The sequence below is a fragment of the Nomascus leucogenys genome, chromosome 4 (assembly GCF_006542625.1).
Source record: "Nomascus leucogenys isolate Asia chromosome 4, Asia_NLE_v1, whole genome shotgun sequence".
In the NCBI taxonomy this organism is placed as follows: Eukaryota; Metazoa; Chordata; class Mammalia; order Primates; family Hylobatidae; genus Nomascus; species Nomascus leucogenys.
In genome coordinates this window covers 45,639,269-45,660,655 of record NC_044384.1, presented here as the reverse complement: position 1 = coordinate 45,660,655, position 21,387 = coordinate 45,639,269, and the positions used below count along the sequence as shown (strand labels likewise).

The 21,387-nt window shown below is 34.1% G+C and overlaps 1 protein-coding gene across 4 annotated transcripts in view; it reads right to left on the bottom strand.

The window, feature by feature from the left end:
* The window catches only part of NOL4 (nucleolar protein 4), a 381,073-nt gene that overhangs the window by 273,613 nt on the left and 86,073 nt on the right, over window positions 1-21,387 (bottom strand). For 2 of the 4 annotated variants that reach the window (XM_030810603.1, XM_030810602.1), the window contains 2 exons: window positions 12,312-12,461; window positions 11,301-11,341 (listed from right to left, as the gene is read on the bottom strand). Coding sequence is in view for 2 of the 4 variants with exons in the window: in XM_030810601.1 (XP_030666461.1) it covers window positions 12,312-12,461 (150 nt within the window). In the remaining 2 variants the exon portion in view is untranslated. Of the gene's footprint in view, window positions 1-11,300; window positions 11,342-12,311; window positions 12,462-21,387 lie in introns of those variants that run through there. The other 2 variants (XM_030810601.1, XM_004087724.3) reach the window with 1 other exon arrangement.

Genomic DNA, 21,387 nt, shown 5'->3' with positions numbered 1-21,387 from the left:
TAAGCTAATCAAAAGATCTATCAACCAAAATTATACAATTTTAACCTAAATTCACTAGTGTAATAAAAAAATGATGAGTGTTCCTAAATATCAGTAATTTGAAAATGTAACTTGGTGCTTTGGTATATTGTGCTCCTTTTCAGATACTGAGCTTTAGAGAAAACAGTAATTAATATAATCACAGAAATTGTTTAAATCACCTTTCTCCACCTTTTGTTTTTAAAATGAATTTAGAGAATAGCAATAATGCCTTTATTTAACTAGAATAAATATATGAACACCATAGTTTTTGGCAAATATCAAACTGTATGTACCTAAAAGAATTTGCCCTTGAGGCCAAACTTCTGACATTTTCTCTTATGAATATCCCGGAGATCATGGATAAAGAATAAATTAGAAAAAATTTCCTAGTGAAATTTGTTTATCTTACTAGATTTGAGAAAATTTGTATCACAAACCTTCTGCAATATATATAACTAGATAATTAAGATATGGAAAATTTATTTGTAAAACATAAAATTGAAATTAAATTGAACAGAGCCTATAAATCCAAATGTTATTAAAAGCCCGTATGTCCTGATTCATAAACATATAGAACACCAAACTCCAGAGCGGCCTCTATCTGAGGAAAATAAATCTAGGCTCTATGCATATCTTCAATTCAAGGAACATCTGTCTTTTTCTGTTTTATATATTGAATATCTTTGCATTTAGGACTTTACAAAGTATGCCACCACTGTCACATTTGAGCCCAAGTGGAATATAATGTGATAACTTACATTAGCTATGACTTTGATAGTTTTCTAGATGTGTTATAAAATTGAAATGCTCAGACACTAATTTTCTTTTCTATTAAAATATATTTTAACCCATTTGTCCATGAAAAAGGATTAGCAGTGTACATCATTGTACTACTGCAGAGGAAATAATTAATTTGCAGAGATGTGTAAGGAAACAGTCTTGCAAAGTTAAAGACATTTTCAACTACATATTTATTTATTCAGCAAATATCTATTGAAAGCATAGGCACTGTAATTACCCCTGAATACTACTCAATATGGTTCTACACCACTAATGTGCCTGGATATGTCAAATTATTGGAATTATCTATTAGTAATTGTTTGATTAGTTTCAAAGCAACTCTGAAAAAGGCTTTAATCAGGACTCAGAAAGAAAACTCTCAGATAAAAAGTTCTTGTCTAGCAACAATCAGTTAGACAAAAGACAGACATACTGGCCTGCCTAAACAAATTTGTAATCACTGTATCTCTCAAAAATTTTTGCTTCGGAACCCTAACTACTCATCTGTCTATAGATAATCTATCTGACCTTTGAATGCCTGTTAAAGACCAGAAGAATTCCTGTGCCTAAATGATGTTTCCAATAGCAAAACCAGGAAACTGCCAGATTTGCAATCACCCCCAAATCCCCATGCTCCCTGGTGGAGGATTCTGATATTTTCTTTGAGTTCCTATCAATCCTGCAGTACTGCTTGTTTTGCTATGACTCTGGCAATATTAGCATTACTCCAATGCACCATTTGTAGAAAAGCACTGCCCACATTTTCTTTTTCTCCCTTCTTCTCTGATCATGTTCTCCCTCAGTCTTCCCACCCATTCATCTACCCTTCCCTTTTTTACCTAGTTGAGATGAGCGATCTAGCCCAGTCAGGAGTATCTGGGTTGATTTTTTTTTTTTTTTTTTTTGAAACGGAGTCTCACTCTGTTGCCCAGGCTGGAGTGCAGTGGCGCGATCTTGGCTCACTGCCAGCTCCACATCCAGGGTTCACGCTATTCTCCTGCCTCAGCCTCCCGAGTAGCTAGGACTACAGGAGCCTGCCACCACGCCCGGCTAATTTTTTTGTACTTTTAGTAGAGACGGGGTTTCACAGTGTTAGCCAGAATGGTCTCGATCTCCTGACCTCATGATCCACCCGCCTCGGCCTCCCAAAGTGCTGGGATTACATGCTTGAGCCACCGCGCCCGGCCTGGTTTTTAAATAGGATTAAGTTTGCTACATAAAATATAAGACACCTAGTTCAGTTTGAATTCCAGATAAACATACAATATTGGAGCCAAATGTATTACAAACTATTGTTTATCTGAAATTCAAATATAACTGGTTATCCTGTGTGTGTTAAATCTAGCAACCTTAAAGACTATATTTATCTAATATGAATGAAAATATTGGTTTGAGTCTGAAGGTAATTTTAACTTTGGAAAAAATTGTTATGTCAGGAAAATCTAAGGATATACGGAAAGCAGAAGTGATAGGGTAGGTGGAAGCGATTATTGGAGAGTCTGCAGGCAGCTTGAAATCACAGTGTCTATTTAAAGCAAGGCTTTCCAACATTCTATATCGACAGCACAGGTATACATACATTTTACATCATAAGCTAGCACATATACACACTCATAAAATCAAACTGATCATTTCTATTCTCTTCTCTATTTCATTTTTAAAAGTGATCACAGCCCACTAAATTAACTTGATGAGTCATAAATGGATTATGATATCTAATAAAAAAAACACTGGTCTAAAGCAGAGGAATACACTCTGTCCATCCAAAGTTACTTTGTGGTGCTGAGAATTTGATGAGTATGTGGTCAAATTTAAAATAAAAGTAGGCAAATCTGAAGAAGGTATAAAGCAGGCAGGAGTATTTTTAGATAGTTCAAGTCAGTTTTTCAGACAGAGAAAAACAATTTGGAGATTTGAGGCAAATGCATTCAACACAGAGTAAAAGAAATGAAAAGTGAATGTGGTACAGAGGTAGGAAGTCAGTATTCTCCAAAGATAGAGAAATGGTACAAGTGCTAGACCAGAGGCAAAAACAGCTTAAAAGAAGGCAAAGCATTTCACCATATGATATAAAGAAACTAGAGGAGGAAAACATACAGGTAGCAGCATTCTAGGGCACCATCAAATGAATTTGGTACTACATCAGTATACATTAGTAGGCTGAAGTGTAATCAAGCAGAAAATAGAATGTGGTTTATGTTAAATTATAATTAATTTTCATTGGAAAATTTGTTTTGCTTTACTGATTATATTTCAAATTCAGATATATTGATTTTCACAAAAGAGCTTTATTTTATTATTTTAGCTTTTTATAATGACTAACATCTTTAATTTGGAACTTTATTTTACAATAATTAAAATAGCCATCCACTGAGTAAATTAAACCATTTCAAAAAAGAAATAGTCAAACTGGAGATGTATCCCTGAACTTGTGGGTGCTATTTTTCTGTCACTTCTTTTTATTTTATTCTACTGATATTTTATTTTTTTAGAGACAGGGACTCATTCTGGCACTCAGGCTGAAGTGCAATGGCATGATCATGGCTCACTGTAGCCTCGAACTCCTGGGCAGGTGATCACCCACCTCAGCCTCCTAAGTAGCTAGGACTACAAGCATGCTCCACCATGCTCAGCTAATTTTTTTTTATTTTTATTTTTTGTAGAGATAGCATCCAGCTATGTTGCTCAGGCTGGTCTCAAACTCCTGGCCTCAAGCAATTCTCCCATCTTAGCCTTCCAAATCACTGAGATCACAGGCATGTACCACCACATTCAGCTGTTATTTGTTATGATTGAATATTTGGCTGCTAAGGAAAAGACTGTCTTAACAGAGAATTCTTATATTAGATGAAAAAATAAGCAGATGGGCAATGAGAAAGATCTTTTTCACACATGTTCACTAATCATAAAATAAAGAGAATTCCTAAATATTGCATTAAATAAGATAACTCAGCAAAGTCATTGTTTATAGAATTACTAGTGACATGAAGAATTACATTAAAATACACAATTACTTACATGGGAGTGTGGAAAACCTCTTCCTGTCTTGATTTTTCCTGAAGAGTATGTGTAATATGATACATTTATATTTCCCTTGGGCCCTAGGGGAGAACCACAAAGAATGCCACTTTTCTGGTCTAGAGTTCATTGGCATGTTCAAAACCTCCTAGGCTTCTGTTGCAACTCCCCTTGTTAAAGTTTACCTTTCTTACACACTGCTGGTCAGTGGGGAGCCAGCAATTCTTTTTGAACACATATTGAAGAATATAGTTGCTGTAGCCACTCAAAGCAGGCAATAATTAGCCATCTTAGGGAGACAGAGAAAGATGGCAAAGATTTCACTTCATTCTGTCAGGGACTCCAGTAATTTGCATATCGTTCATGTATTTATGCAGGAGGCAAAGTACAGAGTCTGTGAGATGATGACAGTGAACTATGCATGCAGAATCAGTTGTCTGAATTATTGAATTGCTCAACAACTGGCAAATAAGAAACACATTTTTCAAAGGTACCAAGGAGAGAACTGGCTATGTGGTTTCCTTCATAAAATGTCTCTCAACTGGGAGTGTTTACTGTTCTCACTAGGTGACTTTTGCAAATAGAGAACAAGAAGGCATTTTGGTTATTACAGTATCTGGGGTTTGGTGGTGCTGAAAATTAACATATTATGGGATATCAAAAGGCCTGAAGTACTTGGGACAATGCCACCTGTCTGCCCCTAAGGCCTATATAGCCCAATTGAGAGAAAACACTTTAGACTATGTAAATAACTAGACACTAATGAATATATCTGACCAAATATATCACATCTATGTATTATCTATGGATGAGAAAAAGCACAGAAAGATAGAAATTTCCTGTTCCAAATTCCAAATTCTCAGAAGAGCAACTAAGGAGCATAGTAGACACAAAAAAAGAAGTAAGCTTTTCATTACCTGATTAATAGGGGGGAAAAAGCAATTTGGAACATCTGTTACCCCAAAAACAACTCCATATTGAAAGAAAAAACCCATCTTTCTAGTCACCACATTATTATAATATCTATAGTGTTTGAAGCAATTATTATGTTAAAACTTTGCCTATATTATTTATGGCCCTAAAAACAACCCTACAAAATAATAACATGCCAACATCACACATGTATAACTTACACTATCAAGATTTAAACTCAAGTCTAGTTGGCATCAGAGCTGGCCCATTCTGTCTCCACAATCTCATGCCAGTCTCCCATGTCTTACATCTCCTTGCCATTATACTGTATGAAAATTCATTACCTATATAGTTATTTATACAGGTGCATACATGCAGGCAGTTTAAGAAATTTGGTCATTTTATTTTTTTTTTACACTATCAGAGTAGCAAGGAAAACAAACCTCTTGATCTGAGTGAGAATCACCCACTAGGAGGCGTTAACCAGCTACTTTTTAAAGCCGCATTGGCTCCTTTTCACCACTAGGGTGCACTAAAGTAGTAATTTGCTAGGCTGTCATAAAGAACTAATGAAGTTTCTCCAAAAGGTAAATTATATTTCAAAGAATATTCACTGGGATATTATAATTTAATATAAAAATTATTGATGATGTGGTGTGTGACACTAGCTGATGATAAACTTGTTTGGATAAGCTCTTACGTCCTTTTTTTTTTTTTCTTGTCTCCACTACCAAGAAGACAGCTTCTCAATCTTACAGATTTGCAGTATTACTCTGGCCACTGCAATGAGCAACTACACCTATATGAGATATAATTCAATTTTAATGAATGGCAGTAAGCTATTCTTTTGTTTTAGGATTGCTAGTTAATAAATTTAATTATCATGCTGAATTATTTTTAACTGTTTCCTTCTGAGATGTTGTGCACATCTGACAATAATCTGAATAATGTTCAGTAGCTGTAGCTAATATTTAGAAATCACTTGTGTAAAACCTATATATGTTTGTGTGGATATAGGGTGTGTGTGTATGTGTGTAACTGATAAACCAATGTGAAAAGTAATGTGTTTATATTCTACCTCAAATGTGATATCATTATATATGTGATAACCATATATATATGTGATAACCATATATATATGTGATAACCATATATATATGTGATAACCATATATACATATGAGATAACCATATATATGGTTATCTCATATATATATGAGAATATATAGACAGAGATAGATCTACATCTTTCTATATTTATATCTATATAGATACAGAGAGATATACCTACATATGTATATATAGATATGTATCTATATATCTAATAGATATATATGTATATATAGAGAGAAAGAGATAGATGGATAATATATGTCTATATAGATATAAATAGATATATAATGACACAGGTCTATTTATCTATAGATAGCTATAGATATATCTAGATATTTTATATTTATATAGAGAGACATAAAGCAAAATAACCTAACAAAATTATCTGTAAAATATCTACATTTGAGTGCTATTTTATACTAATAAACTCTCTAAGGTAAACTAGCTATAAAATACAATTCTAGATCACAGATTTATTGTGTAACAGTGTAAATTATTAATGAGTTCAATATTGGACAAAGTCTACCAAAAATTTGAACTTGGAATAGTTCACTTTAAGTTTTCTCTATCTCTGTTAGACATCCAGAACAGCAGCTTATTTAAGGTACTCTAGTTTGTAATAATAAAATGGGGAAAAAACAATGCATCTGCATTAAAAAGGCAGGAACCTATATTTGTCTGTTGTGTTATTTTGCCTTAATTTTCTTTCTACATTAAAGAATTTGACTACAGAAATGAAATTAAGTTCTAAGCCTGATAGAGATTTTCTTAGCCCCTTTGCTTCAAAGACAATCTATACTTGCACTTAGATCTGTGGCAAGAAAGGGAAAAATTCAAAATAGTACAAAGAAGTGAAAGAGACTCAGACACACAGTATTTGTATATTCTATGAGTGAATCATGCCTAAAGAGTATTTTTTTTCTGAGAAATGTATGTGATTCTCAGTTTTTCATTTAATGATATTCATTTATTTCAAAATATACTCTAACATTTTTAAATATTTTGAATAGATATAGTTCCCCTTTTTTTGAAAATAAAGATTTTTCTATAGAGTTTGCTGAGACTTCTTCCTCATTTTAATGACATGGTTCTTAACTTTTAACTGTCAAACACATATCAAACGCTATTAGGTGTGATGCCACATTAGGACTCATATAAGAATCAAGGCTTGGTGCGATGGCTCATGCTTGTAATCCCAGCACTTTGGGAGGCCGAGGCAGGTGGATCACCTGACGTCAGGAGTTTGAGACCAGCCTGACCAACATGGTGAAACCCCGTCTCTACTAAAAATACAAAAAAATTAACCAGCCATGGTGGTGAATGCCTGTAATTCCAGCAATTTGGGAGGCTGAGGCAGGAGAATCGCTTGAACCCGGGAGGCGGAGGTTGCAGTGAGCTGAGATCATGCCATTTCACTCCAGTGTGGGCAGTAAGAGCAAAACTGTCTCAAAAAAAAAAAAAAAAATCAGACAGGTCCTATGCTAATTGGGAGGTCAATAGATTGCTCTATGCCGATGACTCACATTTTCTTTCTATCTCACTCCTGACTTGAGTTAAATTTAGCTAGAGATGAGAGACAGAAACAAGTATGTTAAATGATCATATAAAGTATCAATGACTGCTAGCAGCTTAATTGATTCTCCACCTTCCCTTGCCTAATGATATTTGAATTTTATATAAAAATACAGGGGTCAATGGTTTAACCCAAATAGATTGAGTTCTAATTGTAAAACTTGAGGCACTATGACACAGAAGGAAAATGTGCTTGAGACCAATCAAAAAGGCACGAATCAAAAAGGTATGTAGATAAACCCCTATTTCAACACTTAAGATCTGCAAACTCTACAAACTCTGTCTTAGACTATAGAATTATATCATATAATATTGATATTATATTATATGTAGATATTATATATTATATGTAGATATATTACATAATTATAATATATCATATAATAGTGAATTGTGGCCTATGCACAAAGAGGTTAAATGAATTGTTCAGAATTCTTGAATTTGACTTTGGTGCTATTTTTCCACACCATGATGGCTGCAAATTTGGTTAATTAGTCCCATTATAAGTTGACAAAAATTCTGGGAATTTTTACATGACAAACTAGCAGAAAATGGTGCAAGTTAGAATATTCTATTTAGCAATAGAGATAGTGAACCAATAGATATTTATAAAAAGAACTAGGCAAAAAATAATGCTAACTAGGGTTTTAAGGTTAAGTGTCCTAGATATGATAGTATAAATATTTTCTTTGTTAATCTTCAGAGTAAGGCTGTAGAGATTCTACATGAATATGTTACTATTCTACAGCATATCTCTGGAAAGGAATATTCCATTCATATTAAAAGCATTTTTTTAAAAAAAGACAATTTTATTTTTTTCCAGAAAATTAATTTGAAATTAGTTTAACAGATTTAATCTTTGGGAAAAGCAAATGAAATAACCAAAACTCTCACAAATTTCATTTGGCAGGAGAGCTCCTAAACACAAGAACCCTGGCCTTTCCTCATGCTTCCTTATAAACCCAAACTGTGGACTTCCAGGGATAGTGACATCTACAACATGCACCAAAAAAAAATGCCTGCATGAAAAGTTATTACTATTCCTGTCTACCAACACAGAGGCATCAGAGTGGGCCTAGGAAATTAGATCCGTAATTTTAACTAGGGTAAATGATAGAGCTATGCTAATTTTGCTGCCTGTCCTTCTACGTGAAACATGAGTAGTGATTGGACAAAGAAGGAGAGAAGTAACACCAGTCACAAGTTTACTATATGCTGAGCACTTTACACATAGTAACTCATTCATTTTAGCACACAATGTATATCATTATCCACCATATAAAGAAAAAGAGTAAATAATTTGCCAAAAGTGGTACAGATACGAAATGAGTGTTAGATTTGAAATTTGAAACTGCGTTAGTCTGGCTTCCAGCCTATTTCCTTTTAGCTATAGCATATGTTCTCCACTCCTGACTTGAATGTAATTATTGGCAGTTATATATATGAGTAATACATATAAGTTTACAATATCACACTATGAGTTGTATGTGTGTATGTGTTTATACATAGATATATGCAGACTGTTTTCTCTATTGATAACACTGACTTTCCCTCTTAGTTCCTGGATTTCTACCAGTTAGTCTTATTTTACATGTAGCAAGAAAGAGCTTTGAAACTTAACTCTTTGATTAGTCCCTAATTTAAGAAATGTATCTGAACTCGCTTACCCTGTGATATAATACAATTGATAAAAGAAAACCAGAAAACAGTGATGTATTCACAGAAGGTGAAGTTTTGGCAGAACTTGAGAAAAGTTAAACCCTGGAAGACAAACAGGGTCCCAAGTTATTTTTATAATGTCACATCATTAATTTTGAAGTGACTTTCCAAATTGCTAACCACATCTGCATTCAGATTATATTTTTTAGTAAAAGGATATATTTTAAGTTCAAATGAGTGATATTGAGTTGTCCACACCTCTTCTCCATTTTGTTCATGTAGATAACTAAGAGTAGACTACAGATAAATATATTGAAAGAAACACATTCAATGTACCAGTAACAGTTAATATATACACAGATACAAATGCAATAAAGAGACCTAAGAATCACTATAATTCAATAATGATTGAAAAAATAATTATGATAGCCTTTACATATTCCTAAAATGTGTCATTTTGTGTGGGATTTTCAAGAGCTCATGAGAAATAATATATATACCCTCCAATTTTATCTAAAGTCAAATCAGATTACAATAAAGTTTAAGCTTTATAAATGCCTAGATATTTCAAGGAATGATATACTGCAGATAGAAAAAACAAATGCATTCAAAAGTTAATCCAACATTAAAGGACCACCATTTCCTGCAGAGTGAAAACATAGAAAGATTTGCAAAAAGGCAAAGTAAATAAAATGACCACTATATCTATTGATAATATTGTTAAGACAATATGATACACTTTAATGATTAGTTATATAAGTATGGTTTCTTGGCCACGTAGGAAAAAGGAGAAAAAGAAGGTCAATAAACATAATCATCATGCATGCTCTATAAGCTAATGTTTAAGAATTAGAAGAAATCTTAAACTTAATGGGAACCATTATAATTGCAATAGTTATCTAGCTAATCCTACCTATAACTAGCCAAATTCAGCATTAGTATTAAGAATTAAAGTCTGGCCCAACAGTCTATGGCCTTAATAGCACTAAACCATTCTATTTCAAATTACATTTTAGTTTTATGCTTCATTAATTGAACACTTACATCAAATTTTAACATTAGACTTGAATTCACTGTAGAGTCACATGCACAGTTTCACTGGCATTGAAAGCAGTTCTATATTTTGTTTCTCTCCTATAATGAATTATTACTGCATAAAAAGGAAATGTTTCCCAATTAGAATTCAATTGAGAGAGATCAGAGGGAAAAAGTTTAGGCCAAAAAGAACCTTCATGGTATTAGGTAAAGGTGACAACACTTTAGATGTGCAAATAAAAAACTTGGGATAAGAGAGGATATTCAAATAGGACATTCTCAAGAGGGATTAGATAAGGTTTCAGATTCTGGGTGTACTTTCAAAGGTTGTATCCCCACCCCAAAATGCAGAAAATGTCTTCCTAATGTTAATTCAAAATTGTGTATACTGGAAACATGTTTATCAATTTATTACAAGTGTTTAGCATGCATAATGGCAATGGATCAGATTCTCTACATTTCATTTAAGAAAACACAGGGCAAGAGATTTGGATTTAAATCATTGACTCATTTTGCATTTTGATTATAGGTCTATAATAAATGCATTTCAAAGATTAAATTATTTTAAATTGCTTTTGGCACCTAAACAGATTTGGCTGCCACACTACTATTGACAACGAAACCACTAGATTTTTGCTTGTTATTTTGGTTTTTGTTTTTATTCATTTAGTACAATTGAAATTATGCATCCCTAGCAAAGTCCTTTTACAAAGTCCTATTGAGTTCAGGTAGCTATTTCATGAAAATGTATTATTATAAGATTACACAGTTAGTGATATTAGTAGATCAATATACATTTCTTTTTTCCTATTACTGTCCAGAGGAATAACCCTGGCTTAGGAGACAGGCAAAATGAGTACGTTCAGTAATGTTAGTCTATATAAAAATATCTCAAGAAGCTAGGCCATTATCATTAGTCATGACAAGAATGTCTCCTGGAATGTGTAAGTCAAAAGAAAGTTTATGTGGCAGATTTATGTAAGGAAACTTACAATAGTGCCTGCCCACAAACCATGCAATTTGGAAACAGCCAAGAAACAAAACCATAGAGGAGGAGGGATAAATACAACATGTATTAGGGGTTATTATGCAACTACAAAGATTCAATATGACCCTGGCAATATAGCAAAAAATAGTTATGAAAAAGAAGCTATTTCTTATGCTCAGTAGCTAATTTTCAAACATAGGTACCTGTATTTGAAACTTTGAGCATTTCACACATTTTTCTGTATCTGAAAAAAAAATGGATCCAGACTGATATTGTATATCAATATAGCTGAAAACAGTTAATATAAAGGTAGCCAAAAGCAAAATTCAATAAGAATTCTCAAAAAGGATATTATTCTCATTGCTGACAAAGTAATTCGGATGTACATTTTGCTCATATAGGAGAAGAATAATTTACTGTTCAATTTTCCTAGACAGGATGAAATATCTATAGTAATATGATTTTATAAAGTTTTTAATTAAATAAAAAGCTAGATTAAATTGTCTAGATCAAACTGTAGGTATAATTAGAAACTTTAGAAATAATATATTACTCCATTTTGACGACATATATTTCAATATGTAACAGTTAATTAAATCTGCTTTTTACAAAATTTATGACAAAAACATCATATACTTCCATTTGTAAACTTTCAAGGGCATTAGATCTATTAAAATAACACATATCTTTTAATAGTCTATCCTGGAAAATTAAGAAATACATACTCTTCCGGATAAATACATTGAATATAAGGAGACATAAGAAAAGTACATAAAATGTTCTTACTATTACTATGAATTAGAAAATACCTAAACATATTAATATGATTTGATGGAAAATAATTGTTGACAGTAGTGGTAGTATAAAAGTTATGTTCCAGTCCATAATTCATATGCTATGACTCACTGAATATATAATATTCATAATATAATATATAATATAGCTTCCCATTTGTGGGCATTTGATTGGGACTACCACATATTATACATTTTTAAAGGCAACAATATGAAAATTCTAGAGACAGTTTTAAATTATATGAATAGACTAATGAACATACAACCAAAATAATTATAGTTTAAATGTTGGGCATGACCATCATATGGCCTAATTTATGTTGAAGATAGAATATTTATAATTATCGAACCCATTTAAACAAAGATACATAATATCAAGTCTCAAAATGCATGCTCTTTTTTTTTTCTTTTTTAACTTACTGCTTTGTAAGTTCTCTTTTGTCCAGCGTGTTTCCGAATTTGTTCTCCATTTGGCCCCGTTTCCACATGCATCGAATAAATAATGTCAAAGAAATCTTCAACCACAGCTACCCGTCGTAAAGACAGCTTCTCATCTACCCCTACGCCATCCTGGAAATAAAACAGCAACAACAAAAACCCATAAGATTAATAAACTAATTTGCATTTAATACATAAATTGTTTAAAACAAAATGTTTTTATAACCTCAACAAAATCATCTATATAGGAAACGTCAAAAATTCATGAATGAATATTTCAATATTTTATGCATTACTTACATACAGAACTTGAAGAAACATGAGAGAAGACATTTGGCATAGTTAATATTGAATAAATCATGCTTACCCATCAATTCCATATTTTAAGTTTTTATAATGACTTATTTGTTGCCATCAGTACGACTTTCTTAAATTATTTTAAAATATATTTTGAGGCCCAGTAATTTTTTATTGTAATAATTAAATTCTAGATATTTATTAATTCATCCAAACAATATTGAGTTGCTGGGCCCTGGAAGTTGTAATTCGAGAAATGAAAAAAATGTTACAGAGTTATCCTAGGTTATTGTATAACCTAGAAAAGAAAACACATTTATTATGCTATCAGTATTAGTCTAAAGAACAATATGTGGTAAATGTTAAAAACATGAGCTCTAGAAATTATCTATGTGAAATTTGGATCTTCTACTTGGAAGCAGCATATTTTGTGCAAATCACTTAAACTTCTCCAAATTTCAGTTTTTCTCTCCTGTAAAATAAAGAGCCCACTACACAAAACTGTTGTAAGAATTAAATGAAATGATACATTTAAAGGATGTAATCCAATGTTTGCCATATAATGAACTCTCAGTAAATGGTGGCTCTTGTCATTTTCAGGACCATGATAAAAAATATGCAAAGTACTATAGGAATTAAGAGAAAATATCACCTTCTGTTGAAGTAGATTCCAGGAAGAAATATAATTTAACATAGGTTGGAGTTGGAGACAGGCAAAAGCCGTTTTGCTGGGAAGTACAGAAGAGAACAAAGAATTTTCATGGATAATAAAGAGGAGTAAGAAATAAGTTTGGAATGAGATAATAAAGTTAATCTTACATGACTGCAACATGAAAGGGCTTCCTGCTTGCAAACACACATATACACATACACACACACACACACACACACACACACAGACATACACACACACAGACACACACACACACACACAACACATTTCTTATTTGGACCCTGTGATATAATTTGAAGTAACATAACATAGCCATTAACCCCAGCATACAGCACAAGAGAGTGATTAATCTGAGCAAAATCATTATGCAGTGAAATGGCAAGAGTTTATTTGAACAGTAACCCCAGCAGACTGAGCTCACTGCAAAACCAAAAGTAAGTCACCTGGTGCTTTCTGTTAGTTTTTTGTTATTTATTTATTTATTTTTCTGACTTACGGTAAGCCTTGTGAGTAGTGGTGGCTGAAGCAACATATTCAAACAACTATATATAGGAAATCACATGTTAGGTCAAATAGCTAAAAACACAATTTCATATGCCTCCTCCTGACCTATCCCCTATACCTGAGAGAATAACCACCTTTCCTAGGCTGAAAACTCAAATTCTAACTCTATCCACTAGTAAAACCACCCATAAAACTTTGTCTTCTTTGTTCCCAGCCATGAAATTTGTACAGTCTCCAGCAAAGGAACTGAGAGGGTTCCTTTGCTGGAAAACCAAAAAATATGATAATCTTTTACACTTAGTCTGTATTTTTTATGGGAGTAAATATATATTTGCCCTTTAATTCATTCACATGTTCACTCATTTATCTAGCTAAACACTCAACTGTGAGTGATGTGGGGATCACAGCCTATTTACTCATTTTATCAATAAGTATTCAACAAGGCCCAGATACTACTAAACCCTCTGCTAGTAGCTGGAGATAGCAAGATGTGTAAGACAGATAATTGAGGCACTTGTGAAGCTTACAGTTTAATGCAGAAAATAGGTATTAAAGAAATGATTGCTAGGGTAGTATATTAATTTCTTATGGATTCTCCAACAACTTACTACAAAATAAGTGGTTTTCAAAAAGAGTACTTTATTTTCTCAAAATCCTGGAGGCCAGAAGTCCAAAATCAAAATGTCCACAGAGCTATACTCTTTCTGGAAGCGCTAGGAGAGAACCCATTCTTTGCCTCTTCCAGCTTCTGGTGCTTGACAGCATTTCACAGCTTGAGGCTGCATTATATTACCATTGTCTCTTCTGTGTATCTCTCCTCTGTGTTTTTCTCTCTGGTGAGGACCCTTATGATGAGATTTAGAGCCTAATCAGATAATCCAAGGTAATCTTCTCAAGATGTTTAATAATATCTACAAAGGTCCTTATATCAAACAAGATAATGTTTACAAGTTTCAAGAATTAGGACTTAGTATCTTAGGGTGGCCATTATTCAACCAACTACAAATGGGTATGAGTTAGAGCACAGGGGGTACAAATTGTGCCATAGGAGCATATATTTGAAAAGTTTCACAAGCATTTCTTAACAGTCAACATTGTCTCAAGAAATTGGAAGTTCAGTGTTTGTCAAGATAATATTAAAATCACATATTTGGGGATGAAAATTGTCGATTATCTTCTTGTCATGTGGACCTGTTTACTCTCAACTATGATTTAAGCACAATACACACCTGTACTCTATAAGTAAAAACCAAAAATGCCTTCAGAGGTTAGGTCTACCATATAAATCAGCCAAATATCAAGAGTTAGACAGTAAGGTGTAATTAAGTCATTCAGAAACTGGAAGAAATATATTTAATGAGCTTAGAGCTCAACAAACCCAAAGTTTCAAAAACGCAAAAAAAAAATAGTAAATAGACACATTACAGTAGAAATTAAAACCAAAGGCAAAGACAAAAGTCTTGAAAGCACCAGGAGATAAAAGACCCATCACATATAAGTTAACCCCAATTACAATCAACTTTGCAAAAGAAACAAAGGAGGTCAGAATGCAATGGGATGACATATTCAAATTGCTAAATGTAAAAAACTGTCAACCAGGAATCTTATAGCCAGAGAAACCTATCTTTCTAAAATTAAGGTGAAGGCCGGGCACAGTGACTCACACCTGTAATCCCAGCAATTTGGGAGGCAGAGGCGGGTGGATCACCTGAGGTCAGGAGTTCGAGACCAGCCTGACCAACATGGAGAAACTCCATCTGTACTAAAAATACAAAATTAGCTGGGTGTGGTGGTGCATGCCTATAATCCCAGCTACTTGGGAGACTGAGGCAGGAGAATAGCTTGAACCCGGGAGGTGGAGGTTGCGGTGAGCCAAGATCACACCATTGCACTCCAGCTTGGGCAACAAGAGCAAAACTCCGTCTCAAAAAAAAAAAAAAAGTGAAATACACTATCCCAGATGAACAAAACTGAGAGAATTCAATGCTAGTAGACATAACATACAATAAAGGAAGTTATTTGGGCTGAAGGTAAATGACATCAGACAGTAATTGGGCAACAAGAGCAAAACTCCGTCTCAAAAAAAAAAAAAAAAGTGAAATACACTATCCCAGATGAACAAAACTGAGAGAATTCAATGCTAGTAGACATAACATACGATAAAGGAAGTTATTTGGGCTGAAGGTAAATGACATCAGACAGTAATTCAAATTCACATGAAAATATCCAGAGCACCAGTAAAGGTAAAAATAATAAAATATAATACAAATTAATATAAAGTAATATAATATATTAATGTTAAAGACAGTATAATTGCATATTTGTTCTTCAATGACTTAAAAGGCAACTGGATAAAACAATAGGTAATTGATTTATTGGAATACTAACATACAGAAATGTAACACACTTGACAATAACAGAGAAAAGGGGCAGAAACAAAGGTGTATTGGAGTTTGGAGTAGGGAAATGATACCTTATGGTGATGCAGATACACACATAGAAAGAAAGAGAACCAAAAAGGTCAAATAAGAAAGTTGGCCGGGCTCAGTGGCTCAGGCCTGTAATTCGAGCTCTTTGGGAGGCTGAGGCAGGCAGATCCTGAGATCAGGAGTTCAAGACCAGCCTGGCCAATATGGTGAAACCCCTTCTCTACTAAAAAATACAAAAGTTAGCTGGGCGTGGTGGTGTGCATCTGTAGTCCCAGCTACTAAGGAGGCTGAGGCAGGAAAATCACTTGAACCTGGGAGGTGTAGGTTGCAGTGAGCTGAGATCACACCACTGCACTCCAGCCTGAGCCACAGAGTGAGACCTTGTCTCAAAAAAAAAAAAAAAAAAAAAAAAAATATATATATATACATATATATATATACTTTTCTACTTTCTTCCCTCAGCTTCTTTAAAAGACATAAGATTATAAACAGCAATAGTTATAACAATATATTGTTGTATTTTAACATATATAGATGTTTTATGTGTGTGTCAGTTTTATGACTTATCAGCCATAGAACAAAATATATATCAGCCACAGAACAAAAATGTGGGGAAAAAATATAGCTATATAAAATTAAAATTTCTTTACTTGGTTGTAACCAAAATACTATATATCTGAAGTAGATTCTGATAATTTCAAATGTACATTGTATGCTCAAGAGCAACCACTAAAATATAATTTAAAAATATAATTAAAAAATAAAGACTCATTTCATAGTAATAAAAGATTCAATTCACCAGACAGACAAAACAATGATCAACATATATGGACCCAATAAGAGACTCCAAGTGACACACACACACACACACACACACATACACACACACACATACACACACACACATTGATGAAGCAAAAACAGAATTAAAGGGAGAAATAGACAATTCAACAATAATAGCTGGAAACTTAAAAGCTCACCTTGAAAAGTAGAACAATTAGGAAGAAGATATATAAGGAAATAGAAGACTTGAACAATACTTAAAAATTTTAAAAAATCTAATAGACATACATAGAACACACTACACAACAGTAACACATTTTTCATGAGAGACCCCATGCTATCATAAAACAAGCCTCAATAAATTTAAGGGATTCAAAATGGTAAAGGGATCAATTCAACAAGAAGAGCTAACTATCCTAAATATATATGCACCCAACACAGGAGCACCCAGATTCATAAAGCAAGTCCTGAGTGACCTACAAAGAGACTTAAACTCCCACACAATAATAATGGGAGATTTTAACACCCCACTGTCAACATGAGACAGATCAACAAGACAGAAAGTTAACAAGGATACCCAGGAATTGAACTCAGCTCTGCACCAAGTGGACCTAATAGACATCTACAGAACTCTCCACCCCAAATCAACAGAATATACATTTTTTTCAGCACCACACCACACCTATTCCAAAATTGACCACTAGTTGGAAGTAAAGCTCTCCTCACCAAATGTAAAAGAACAGAAATTATAACAAACTGTCTCTCAGACCACAGTGCAATCAAACTAGAACTCAGGATTAAGAAACTCACTCAAAACCGCTCAACTACATGGAAACTGAACAACCTGCTCCTGAATGACTATTGGGTACATAATGAAATGAAGGCAGAAATAAAGATGTTCTTTGAAACCAATGAGAACAAAGACACAACATACCAGAATCTCTGAGACACATTCAAAGCAGTGTGGAGAGGGAAATTTATAGCACTAATGCCCACAAGAGAAAGCAGGAAAGATCCAAAATTGACACCCTAATATCACAATTAAAAGAACTAGAAAAGCAAGAGCAAACACATTCAAAAGCTAGCAGAAGGCAAGAAATAACTAAAATCAGAGCAGAACTGAAGGAAATAGAGACACAAAAAACCCTTCAAAAAATTAATGAATCCAGGAGCTGGTTTTTTGAAAAGATCAACAAAATTGATAGACCGCTAGCAAGACTAATAAAGAAGAAAAGAGAGAAGAATCAAATAGACGCAATAAAAAATGAAAAAGGGGATATCACCACCGATCCCACAGAAATACAATCTACCATCAGAGAATACTACAAACACCTCTACGCAAACAAACTAGAAAATCTAGAAGAAATGGATAAATTCCTCGACAAATACACCATCCCAAGACTAAACCAGGAAGAAGTTGAATCTCTGAATAGACCAATAACAGGCTCTGAAATTGTGGCAATAATCAACAGCTTACCAACCAAAAAGAGTCCAGGACCTGATGGATTCACAGCCGAATTCTACCAGAGGTACAAAGAGGAACTGGTACCATTCCTTCTGAAACTATTCCAATCGATAGAAAAAGAGGGAATCCTCCCTAACACATTTTATGAGGCCAGCATCATCCTGATACCAAAGCCAGGCAGAGACACAACCAAAAAAGAGAATTTCAGACCAATATCCTTGATGAACATTGATGCAAAAATCCTTAATAAAATACTGGCAAACCGAATCCAGCAGCACATCAAAAAGCTTATCCACCATGATCAAGTGGGCTTCATCCCTGGGATGCAAGGCTGGTTCAACATATGCAAATCAATAAATGTGATCCAGCATATAAACAGAACCAAACACAAAAACCACATGATTATCTCAATAGATGCAGAAAAAGCCTTTGACAAAATTCAACAACACTTCATGCTAAAAACCCTCAATAAATTAGGTATTGATGGGACGTATCTCAAAATAATAAGAGCTATTTATGACAAACCCACAGCTAATATCATACTGAATGGGCAAAAACTGGAAGCATTCCCTTTGAAAACTGGCACAAGACAGGGATGCCCTCTCTCACCACTCCTATTCAACATAGTGCTGGAAGTTCTGGCCAGGGCAATCAGGCAAGAGAAGGAAATAAAGGGTATTCAATTAGGAAAAAAGGAAGGCAAATTGTCCCTGTTTGCAGATGACATGATTGTATATCTAGAAAACCCCATTGTCTCAGCCCAAAATCTCCTTAAGCTGATAAGCAACTTCAGCAAAGTCTCAGGATACAAAATCAGTGTACAAAAATCACAAGCATTCTTGTACACCAATCACAGACAAACAGAGAGCCAAATCATGAGTGAACTCCCATTCACAATTGCTTCAAAGAGAATAAAATATCTAGGAATCCAACTTACAAGGGATGTGAAGGACCTCTTCAAGGAGAACTACAATCCACTGCTCAACGAAATAAAAGAGGATACAAACAAATGGAAGAACATTCCATGCTCATGGATAGGAAGAATCAATATCGTGAAAATGGCCATACTGCCCAAGGTAATTTATAGATTCAATGCCATCCCCATCAAGCTACCAATGACTTTCTTCACAGAATTGGAAAAAACTACTTTAAAGTTCATATGGAACCAAAACAGAGCACGCATCGCCAAGTCATTCCTAAGCCAAAAGAACAAAGCTGGAGGCATCATGCTACCTGACTTCAAACTATACTACAAGGCTACAGCAACCAAAACAGCATGGTACTGGTACCACAACAGAGACATAGTTCAATGGAACAGAACAGAGCCCTCAGAAGTAATGCTGCATATCTACAACTATCTGATCTTTGACAAACCTGACAAAAACAAGCAATGGGAAAAGGATTCCCTATTTAATAAATGGTGCTGGGAAAACTGGCTAGTCATATGTAGAAAGCTGAAACTGGATCCCTTTCTTACACCTTATACAAAAATTAATTCAAGATGGATTAAAGACTTACATGTTAGACCTAAAACCATAAAAACCCTAGAAGAAAACCTAGGCAGTACCATTCAGGACATAGGCATGGGCAAGGACTTCATGCCTATAACACCAAAAGCAATGGCAACAAAAGCCAAAATTGACAAATGGGATCTAATTAAACTAAAGAGCTTCTGCACAGCAAAAGAAACTACTATCAGAGTGAACAGGCAACCTACAAAATTGGAGAAAATTTTCACAACCTACTCATCTGACAAAGGGCTAATATCCAGAATCTACAAAGAACTCCAACAAATTTACAAGAAAAAAACAAACAACCCCATCAAAAAGTGGGCGAAGGACATGAACAGACACTTCTCAAACGAAGACATTTATGCAGCCAAAAAAACACATGAAAAAATGCTCGTCATCACTGGCCATCAGAGAAATGCAAATCAAAACCACAATGAGATACCATCTCACACCAGTTAGAATGGCCATCATTAAAAAGTCAGGAAACAACAGGTGCTGGAGAGGATGTGGAGAAATAGGAACACTTTTACACTGTTGATGGGACTGTAAACTAGTTCAACCATTGTGGAAGTCAGTGTGGCGATTCCTCAGGGATCTACAACTAGAAATACCATTTGACCCAGCCATCCCATTACTGGGTATATATCCAAAGGACTATAAATCATGCTGCTATAAAGACACATGCACACGTATGTTTATTGCGGCACTATTCACAATAGCAAAGACTTGGAACCAACCCAAATGTCCAACAACGATAGACTGGATTAAGAAAATGTGGCACATATACACCATGGAATACTATGCAGCCATAAAAAATGGTGAGTTCATGTCCTTTGTAGGGACATGGATGAAACTGGAAACCATCATTCTCAGTAAACTATCGCAAGGACAAAAAACCAAACACCGCATGTTCTCACTCATAGGTGGGAATTGAACAATGAGAACACATGGACACAGGAAGGGGAACATCACACTCCGGGGACTGTTGTGGGTTGGGGGGAGGAGGGAGGGATAGCATTAGGAGATATATCTAATGCTAATGATGAGTTAATGGGTGCAGCACACCTACATGGCACATGGATACACATGTAACAAACCTGCACATTGTGCACATGTACCCTAAAACTTAAAGTATAATAATAATAATAATAAAAAGAAAATATATTTTACATGTTTTATGACCAAAATGGAATTAAATTAGAAATTAATGACACAAGGATATTTGGGAAAACTACAAATATAAAGAAATTAAACAACATACTTCTGAAAACTAATTGGTCAGAGGAATCCAAAGGAAAACTAGAAATACTATGAGATGAATGAAAACAAAGATACAACATGCCCAAACCAGTGCTATATGCCTATATTAAAAAATAAGAAAAATTTCAAATCAGAC